The sequence below is a fragment of the Manis javanica genome, chromosome 11, assembly GCF_040802235.1.
Source record: "Manis javanica isolate MJ-LG chromosome 11, MJ_LKY, whole genome shotgun sequence".
NCBI classification, from domain to species: Eukaryota; Metazoa; Chordata; class Mammalia; order Pholidota; family Manidae; genus Manis; species Manis javanica.
The window spans coordinates 45506332-45516625 of NC_133166.1; the positions used below are offsets into that span (position 1 = coordinate 45506332).

Below are 10294 nucleotides of genomic sequence, written 5' to 3' on the forward strand. Positions count from 1 at the left end.
GATGGGGAGCCAGAGACAGTAGCCACTCTCACCCCTGGCTCAGTACTGCATTTATTTCACTCTAATGTACATGTGAAAACCCTTTCTGGATGCTTTACAGTTAAAGATGTTTATGAGGAAAATTCAGAAGCATAACAAGCACTCAAAAATGCTCAGTGGAGTGGAGAACATTTGCGAAAACAGTGTAGCTTCTGAGAGAAAAATTTCAGCCTCAAGGATGAGGTTAAAGTAGCACAACAGATAAGTCAGTGAAAGAATAAGTATGCCTTATCATTTAATCACTGTTATCTCAACTTGCGTAGCAGAAATCCTTCATTAGCAAATGGATTTGCTCTATTCACAAAGAACTAGTCTTGTGGGGTTGACATTTATGCTATTGTACTTGTCTAAGGATTCCATATATTATTCACTCAACTAACAACTTGAAAAATAGGAGAATCGAGAATCAAGATATATTTTTGCAGAATAGCTAGCCTCAATCATTGTGGGAGTGCTTTGCTTCCCCAACACTTCAAAACACCTGTAATAAAAACCTGACATCAATGGCAAATAACTTCAACTCACATGCCAACACCAAATACCTGGTAGCAGGTATGTGGAGCCCAGTGTTGTAAACACATGTCCAGACTTTTCAGGAATGAGTGCCCAGCAAGCATGGCGATGTCTGAGCTGCACCAGAGCCATGGCTGGATTTGTACCAATGCCACCAAGGAGTCAACATTATGACATGATAATGTAATTATCTCTTTATGTGCCTATCACCCCATAGGTATATATTAGCTCAGGAGAAGGATTGTATTTTATGTATTTTTAAATAAAGCACACAGAATAGTTACAGAGTTAACTTAATAGCCATCTGATAAATGAGTGAAAGGCAAGAAATCAAGTGATAATGTGGGTTGGATTTCTATTCTTTCTGAAGACAAGTTCAAGATATGTGATGCCTATACTACAATTCACACTGCCGTGTGCCAGTCCCATCCTGGGGCCACCCTGCCCTTGTGATTCCTATATGATTGCAAGTCACCCTCAGCAAACGACATTTGGAAAAAAGGAGGGTAGGAGGTAAATTACAGGGCCTGGAAAGCATATGGCATATGGCAATGAGGTCACAGTGGTGGCAGTGGGGAGTCTAAGGTTATGCTTTATTGGAGTCAAGGGTGAAGAACTAGAAATTAGAGTGCAGAAATGGTGGCCCAAATGGTCAGTTACTGTAAATCAACCAAGATCTCTAGAACAAAGGAAGAGAGTGGGGTGGCAGGCTGGCTCTTTATGTAGTCCCGTGACAAGCAATGTTGTTATTCCAGCTCTTTGAAGTGGAAGCCTCAGAAGTCACAGCTGAAGTCAATCCCTTGCATTACAAAAACAGAAAAACTGTCAGGACTTCACTACACACACTGTGTCCACTATTCAACTCAATCTACCCTTTTACCTCAATGAACCAGCAACTATTTTGATTATTCACTCGCCTCTACTTTTTGAAATGACGTTTTGTGAATTCCAATCAAGTACTTATATCTCTATTTCCAACCTGTTGACTCCTAATGCTTACTATTATCCTATAAATACTTCTGCCTGTCTGTCTTGTCTGTCTGTCTCTCTCAATCTCTTTCTTGCTCTCTCTTTTATTTCAACAGCCTCTCCAAGGTCAGGACATCAATAAATTAAAGATTGAATTCATAGTTTTAAATACTTACACTTATCCTTGTGTATTTTAAAGAGTAAGCTATCAAAACTCCTCAGTTCATAAAAAATAACTTATTTGTTTCCAATGTATTTATCATATAGTTTTAGAATTCTAGTATTTTACAGATGATTGTCCTTTTAGTAGATAAACTAGAATCTCTTTCTTTACTTCCTTCTCCCAAACAGCCTAGTTTTTTTCCACTAATGTCACTATTAAGAAGAGAAAAAATGTAGATCATCTTTAGTAATTTTCAACTTGTTATCTATTCCAGAAATTAAGATTTTAAAATTGAGCATAATGGAGATGTGTATTTCTCTGGCAGTTTGTTAAAGTCACTCTTATCACTATGGATGTGAGTAATTAAGACTTGGTATTTTGCAGAGATTGAAATAATTTGCTCATAGCAATGGGCAGCTGTTGGCAGCCGCACTCAGAAAATAGCGCCCAATGCAGGGCAGCCAGAAGGCCCCGAACTTCCTAATGACAAATCATCCCACACCACTAAACTACATGCTAATTGCGCCTTGGCATAAGGACCAATGAGACCCACCAAATTGTTATGCTAATAAGGCATATGGAGCCGCACCAACCAGGTCAGAGCATGAGAACTATATAAGCAAGCCTCTCCTTCCCCTCTGGGTCCTGCCCAACTCATTTGTTTCACAAAGAGCTGAAGAATAAAGCTTTCTGCAGAAGAATCCTGCTGTTGTTGCGTGCTGTTCTTGCCGGCGAGGACGGGGCACGCGACAAGTGGTGCCGAAACCCGGGAACCAGAACATCACCGGCACAGGGAGGACCCTTCAGACATCTGGAGAGGATTCAGAACTGCAGGTCAGAAGAAAGCCCGGAGGGGTAAGTTCCGAGAGGCCCCTGCTTTTTAGGATGATGGTTGATGGTTCTCTGTAAATAAGGAGGCACCATGGGGAATGCACCGTCATTAGTCACGGCGCTGCAGACAGCTCTCAAAGAGCGAAACTTGAAGGTCTCCAGCAAAGTCTTAGGATCTTTTGTGAAGGAGATAGACCGTGTGGCCCCCTGGTTCATTTGTTCAGGGTCCCTCTCAATCCCGAGCTGGGACAAACTGGGGAAAGATCTTGATAGAGAGGAGGAGGAGGGTAGCCTGAGGGGAGGCACCAGGCCCCTCTGGAAACTGATTAGAGCTTGTCTGCAAGATGAGAGATGTGAAAAGGTAATAAAAGAAGGTCAGAGAGCATTGACAGATATCCAAGAGAGCATGTCAGAAACGGAACGGGAAACAGAGAGCGCGCGCGGCCGAAAAAAGGCCACAAAAACGAAAGTAAAGAAACCCCAGAGTGAGGGAGAAAGCCCGCCTAGGGCAAAAGCGAAAGAGCCCCGAGAAGCGAGTGACGATCGCCTCGGAGAAAATAGTAAATACCCCTGGAAAGAGTTGAGGGACCTCCAACTCTCCAATAGGGAATCTGAGGAGGAATTAACGTCCACAGAGGAAGGGGAAGAAAATAAAACTGCAGAGTGCAGAAGTAAGGGAACCAGCAAAGTTGAAAAGCGGACCAAGGAAAAAATGAAAGTAGGGTGTCCCCCGACGCCCGTTGCCCCGCCACCTTACGTGAGTGGCGCACTCTCCTTTTGCCGCCCAGATACTCTTCAGGCAATTAGACAAATGTTTCCTGTATTTGAGGATAATGGCGTACGCTCTCACCAGCCCCTGAGCCATAAACAAGTTAAGGAGTTAGCAGAATCCGTTCGGGCTTATGGAGTCAGTGCTAACTACACCATAGCACAAATTGAAAGACTAACAGAGACAGCCATGACACCCGCAGACTGGCAATATGTAACTAAGGCATGCCTTTCTAGTATGGGGCAATACATAGAATGGAAGGCATTGTGGCATGATATCAGTATGACCCAGGCACGCGCAAACGCGGCCGAAGGACAGCCTGCGTGGTCATATGATATGCTGACGGGCCAAGGGCAGTGGGTAGCCAACCAGACCGCCTTCCCCTTACAGGTATACACACAAATAAACACGTGCGCCGCCAAGGCATGGAAAGCCCTCACCAACAAAGGAGAAGTATCAGGCAATTTGACAAAAATTATTCAGGGGCCGAGCGAGCCATTTTCTGACTTTGTCGCTCGTATGATGGAGGCCGCAGGCAGAATATTTGGAGATCAGGAACAAGCAATGCCCCTAGTGGAGCAATTAGTATTTGAACAATGTACCAAGGAATGCAGACAGGCGATAATACCCTAGAAACAAAAAGGGATACACGCCTGGTTGAAAGCCTGTAGAGAAATAGGAGGGCCACTCACCAATGCGGGCCTAGCCGCGGCCATATTACAGAGCCACAAACAAGCCAGGATCACTAACAGAAGTATCAAATGCTTTCAATGCGGGAAATTAGGACATATAAAGAGAGAGTGTAGGAGCCCAGCTTCAGAACAAACAACCCAAAAGACCCCTGGGTTATGCCCTAAGTGTAAGAAAGGTAGGCATTGGGCCAATGAGTGCCGATCTACTAAAAACTTAGAGGGGAAGCCCTTAGAGTTGCCAAAAAACGCCCAGAGGGGCCCCCGTCACCAGGGCCCGCAAATATATGGGGCAACCAGCACGCAAGTGTCATTCGGGAACAACCAGGCCCCCCAAGGAGAGCCACTTCAGGTTCCGCGGGATTGGACATCCGTGCCACCACCAGAATAGTGTTGACTCCACAGATGGGAGTTCAGCCTATCCCTTCAGACTTTAAAGGCCCCCTACCACCAAATACCATTGGGTTACTCCTAGGGCGCTCTTCTGCTGCATTGAAAGGCCTGGTAGTTCATCCCGGAGTCATAGATCAAGATTATGAAGGACAGGTAAAAATCATGTGTTTGGCCCCTAGAGGAATCTACCCTATATCTCCGGGAGACCGCATAGCCCAGCTCTTAAGTTTTACCTAGTCTCCACGCCAATTATCCTGCTACCAACACGGAGAGGGGAGAAAGGGGCTTCGGCTCCTCTGACTGGGATTCAGCCTTCATAGTATTAGATTTAGCAGACAGACCAAAATTAACTCTTCAAATAGAGGGAAAGAGCTTTGAGGGAATCCTAGACACTGGAGCAGATAAAAGTATTATCTCTGCAACCTGGTGGCCCTCCAAGTGGCCTGTGACCCAATCCTCACATTCATTACAAGGTTTAGGATATGAGTCAAGCCCTTCAATTAGTGCCAAACCACTGAAATGGCGAGCCCCTGAAGGACAAGAGGGTACAGTCACCCCTTATGTATTCCCTCTACCGGTCAATTTATGGGGGAGGGATGTCATGAGAGACTTAGGCCTCAAACTCATTAATGAATACTCCACCCCCGCCCAAGGCATGATGATGGACATGGGATACATCCCTGGCAAGGGGCTGGGGAAACACCAACAGGGACGCATAGAGCCCATCCTGCCCAAAGTAAAGAATGACCGTCACGGCCTGGGTTTTTCATAGGGGCCATTGAAGATGCCATGCCCATACCTTGGCTCACAGAGGAGGCCGTATGGGTTCCTCAGTGGCCCCTATCCTCTGAAAAATTAGAAGCAGCTCATTGCTTAGTGCAAGAGCAGCTCCAAGTGGGACACCTAGAACCCTCTGTGTCCCCATGGAACACACCCATATTTGTAATCAGGAAAAAGTCAGGATCATGGAGGTTGCTTCATGATCTGAGAGCAGTAAATGCTCAAATGAGAATGCTTGGACCCGTACAACGGGGACTGCCACTCCTCTCTGCCTTACCCAAAGAATGGAAAGTGCTCATAATAGATATTAAAGATTGTTTCTTTTCTATACCTCTAAGCTCCAAGGACAGGGAAAGATTTGCTTTTACTTTGCCAGCTATTAACCATGAACAACCTGACGCCAGATTTCAGTGGAAGGTCCTCCCTCAAGGAATGGCAAATAGCCCCACCATATGTCAACTGTACGTTCAGCGAGCGCTAGACCCAATTCGTAAGACCTATCCCATGCTAAAGATCATCCATTACATGGATGACATCCTTCTTTGCTCCCCACAACCAGCGGAAATAGAAGAAGCATATATAGATCTCACTAGATCCCTAGAAAATTGGAGACTGAATATAGCAAGCGAGAAGGTCCAAAAATCTAGTGTTAGCAAATTCCTAGGAGCAACCATTTACACAGATGTAATTTGCCCCCAAAAGCTTGAGATAAGACATAATCAGTTGCGAAATTTGAATGACTTCCAAAAACTCCTAGGGGATATTAATTGGTTGCGCCCATACTTAAAGATACCCACCACTGAGTTGACACCACTGTTTAAAATCCTAGAAGGAGACCCACAACTAACGTCACCGCGCTCCCTCACACCTGAGGCATTACAAGCCATTCGCAAAGTAGAACAAGCTTTGATGACAGCACAATTAAATAGAGTGCAATCGAATGAACCCTTTGAGTTGTGTGTGCTCTCCACCCCGGAGCTGCCAACAGCAGTTTTATGGCAGCACGGCCCACTGATCTGGATCCATCCCCAAGCCTCTCAGGCTAGAACAATAGAGTATTATCCGGCAGCCATGGCCAAACTTGCTTTGAGAGGAGTAAAAACCTCCATGACACATTTCGGAGAGGCTCCAGCTAAAATTATAACCCCTTACAGCGTAGAACAGATACAAGTATTATGTGCTATGAACGATGATTGGGCCATACTTGCTTACAGTTTCTCAGGAACCTTTGATAATCATTTCCCTAAACATCCCCTCATCAACTTCGCCAAAAATCATCTCCTAGTATTTCCTCGGGTCACTAGCCTAACCCCGCTGCCTCATGGAAAAACAGTTTACACGGACGGGTTTAAGACAGGCACAGGTGCCTATGTCCATGATGGCAAAGTTGTGACAAAAGGCTACACGCCTGACACTCCACAAATAGTGGAATGTCGCATAGTCTTAGAGGTCCTACAAATCTTTCCTGAACCTTTAAATATTGTGTCTGACTCCTGTTATGTAGTTAATGCAGTCAAATCTCTAGAAGTGGCCGGGCTAATCAAAGCGTCCAGCCCAGTAGCCACTTTGTTCAAACAGATACAATCAGCACTACTTCATAGGCAATCTCCTTTGTATATAACTCATATCAGAGCACATTCAGGCCTTCCCGGGCCTATGACCCAAGGCAACCACTTGGCAGACCTCGCAACCAGAAGCATAGCTTTTCCCCTGCTAGACCCTATCACCACAGCTTCAAAATTCCATACACAATTTCATGTCACTGCCGAAACACTGCGCAAGCGGTTTAGCATAACCAGGGCCAAAGCTAGGAACATTGTCCTTAGCTGCCAACATTGCTGCAGCTTCCTTCCCACACCTCATGTTGGGATCAACCCCAGAGGTATTAGGCCTTTACAAGTTTGGCAAATGGATGTGACGCATATTTCGTCTTTTGGGAAACTGAAATATGTACATGTATCCGTGGATACTTGTTCAGGAGTCATCTTTGCCTCCCCATTGTCAGGAGAGAAAGCTTCCCATGTCATCCAGCACTGCCTTGAAGCTTGGAGCGCATGGGGGTTACCACAGATTCTGAAAACAGACAATGGCCCAGCCTATACCTCTACAAAATTTGCTCAATTTTGTCATCACATGGGGATAAAACATATCACTGGCCTTCCCTACAACCCACAGGGTCAAGGGATTGTGGAACGCGCGAACCGCACGCTCAAATCCTATTTACTTAAACAAAAAGGGGGAATTGAAGATATACCCCCCACACCAAAAACTGCCATAGCCCTAGCACTTTTCACTATAAATTTTTTGAATCTGGATGCTCAAGGCCATACAGCAGCGGATCGCCATAATCAGTGGCCAAAAGACCCACAAGAACTAGTAAAATGGAAGGACGTGTTATCTAACCAATGGAAGGGCCCGGATCCAATCATAATCAGATCCAGGGGAGCTGTGTGTGTTTTCCCCCAGGGTGAAGAAAATCCCTTCTGGATCCCGGAGCGCCTAACGAGGAAAGTCCTAAACAAAGGAGATGACTTCGCTGTACCTCCTGACCCTGCTCCTGACACTGGAGACCCCGACTCAGGGAGTATTGAGATGGGGAATCCTGTCTGCCTTTCCTAAGCCTATGCCTGTCCGTTTCAATGCAGCCGTTTTTCCCCGCTTTTTCACCACCAACTCTAGTATGAACTTGCCCTACCTAGAAAAGGACACCCTAACAGCCCCGTTGGGAGAAAACCGATCCTTCGTAACTAATGGGTCATTATGCTTCACCACTCAGAATCTAGCTGGCTGTATCTCCCTGAAACGGAGGAAATACGGATGGTTCAGTGACATAATTCTAGAGGCCAGTAGCCTCCCCGTTATGTCAGCTAAATTTGAAGGGCCTAATAAGGAAGGGAGCCCGCCCTATAAGAACATGACTATCCACCAGATGGTTCTCTGGATCAATGGCACATTTGTACACTCTCCCAGGAACAATTCCACCGACAGGCCTCGTCAACCCAAATATGCCTCCCATTGTGTGGGCGACTATGAGGGAGAGCTGTGGCCCTGGACTGACTGTCAGTCAACTGTAGTAACGTGGGCAACTGAGAGGCAGGAGTTTACCATCTCCCCAGATATGGAGGGACGGCCAGCCAATGAGGCTTGGTGGCCAGTAAAGGTGCTCGAAGGCGAGTTTCGTCAGCAGCTGAGCATGAACCCCTTCCATAAATGGATGCTGTGTGGAGTCAATGGCTCGTGTACCGACCTCTCCCCCTTTTCCGCCCTCCAGGGTGGGGGAATCGGTGTAAAAAATATCACCTTTTGGTGCGAGAACAACCACACGCGCGCACACTGGAACATGACCATGACCCATAACAACGAGAACTACACGTGTTCAGCAAAATCAGGTCCAGAGTCACCTAATTCCCTTTTTCCACCTTCTCCAGTATGCGTATACCCCCCATTTCTGTTTATCTTATCCAATAGTAGCTTTGACTCCTGCTCCAATGAAACCTGCTTTCTGTCTCAGTGTTGGGATGCACGTAACTTTACCAATGCTTTGGTAGTCCGCATCCCCCGTTGGGTCCCTGTTCCCGTAGACGCCCCTAACACCATGACTCTGTTTCGAGAAAGGCGCAATTTCGGCGTTACAGCCGCCATAGTGCTCCTGATCTCCGCGACCGCGGTCGCAGCCACCGCCGCTGGTATAGCTTTAGACACCTCCATCAAATCGGCTACAGAGCTCAATAACCTTGCAGCCTCAGTAGCTTCTGCCCTGGACCAACAGTCCACACTTGATGGCAAACTGAAAGGAGGAATAATGATCCTCAATCAGCGCATAGACCTTGTAGAGGAACAAATGGAGGTGCTTTGGCAGATGGCCCAATTGGGATGTGAGCGGAAATATCGTGCCCTCTGCATCACTAGCATTCAATATGAAAATTTTACACGGGCAGCTAATCTGTCACGAGACCTGTCCCAGTATCTTTCAGGAAACTGGTCCCAAGACTTCGATGGGACACTAGAAGAGCTGCGGCGAGAAATAATACACATCAACTCCACCCGTCTAGATATCTCCGTAGCGGAAGGACTCTCTTCCTGGTTCCTCAGAGCTCTCTCCCACGTCAAGGAGTGGGCGGGCATGGCTGGGATGGGCGTGTTCCTGCTTGGAGGTCTCATGCTCTTACTCTGGTTGTTATGCAGACTCCGCAACCAACATAAGCAGGACAAGGTGATCCTTGCTCAAGCCCTAATGGCGATAGACGTTGGCACCTCTCCCCAAGTGTGGCTCAATATGCTTAAGAAGGAAGCTCAGCTTTAGCTTGAGGTAGCTCTTGCACCCTGAGCCCATGTGGCACTGCACCAGGCCCGAGTACCTCATTGCTTAATCACAGCTTTCTCTAAGAAGCTCATGGTGCAAGAGGGTTGAGAAAAAAGGTCCAAACCCTTTGTACCAAGCGGTTCCAACGCCAGCCAGAGGATGCGAGGCAAAACACTGCAAGAGGTCTTGGACCCCTCTGAGAGGCATGCCTGACTGCATAGGGGTAGATGCCCAGAACCCCTCTCCAAAAAGGGGGCATCAGGAAGTATGATGGAGGTCAGGCCTCTGTCTCCGCCTCTGCTGGCAAGTTCCGCCTTGAGCTTCTGTTAGACAAAAAAGGGGGAGATGTTGGCAGCCGCGCTCAGAAAATAGCGCCCAATGCAGGGCAGCCAGAAGGCCCCGAACTTCCTAATGACAAATCATCCCACACCACTAAACTACATGCTAATTGCGCCTTGGCATAAGGACCAATGAGACCCACCAAATTGTTATGCTAATAAGGCATATGGAGCCGCACCAACCAGGTCAGAGCATGAGAACTATATAAGCAAGCCTCTCCTTCCCCTCTGGGTCCTGCCCAACTCATTTGTTTCACAAAGAGCTGAAGAATAAAGCTTTCTGCAGAAGAATCCTGCTGTTGTTGAGTGCTGTTCTTGCCGGCGAGGACGGGGCACGCGACAGGCAGCTGGTCCTGCAAGCATTTACTCACGGAGCAAGCACTTATTGAGCAGCTATTATAAGATGAGTATTTGAGGGATGTATATGTCTGTGCATGGCTTATCTTCATAAGGAATTTCCAGTCCATTTGAGGAAAGGGTATTCACACAGAGGAAAATAAATAACAT

At 46.8% G+C, this 10294-nt stretch overlaps 1 protein-coding gene across 1 annotated transcript; it reads left to right on the forward strand.

Moving 5' to 3' along the window:
• The first annotated feature begins 2140 nt into the window (after positions 1 to 2140).
• LOC140844410 (uncharacterized) lies at positions 2141 to 10071 on the forward strand. Its single transcript, XM_073216337.1, has 2 exons — positions 2141 to 2539; positions 7613 to 10071. The coding sequence occupies exon 2, from the start codon at positions 7674 to 7676 to the stop codon at positions 9447 to 9449; it is 1776 nt and encodes a 591-aa protein (XP_073072438.1). The 5' UTR covers positions 2141 to 2539; positions 7613 to 7673; the 3' UTR covers positions 9450 to 10071.
• Positions 10072 to 10294: the final 223 nt, after the last annotated feature.

Coding starts and splice junctions, on each gene's coding strand:
- LOC140844410 (XM_073216337.1), top strand. CDS start 7,674: ATGACTTCGCTGTACCTCCTGACCCTGCTCCTGACACTGGAGACCCCG.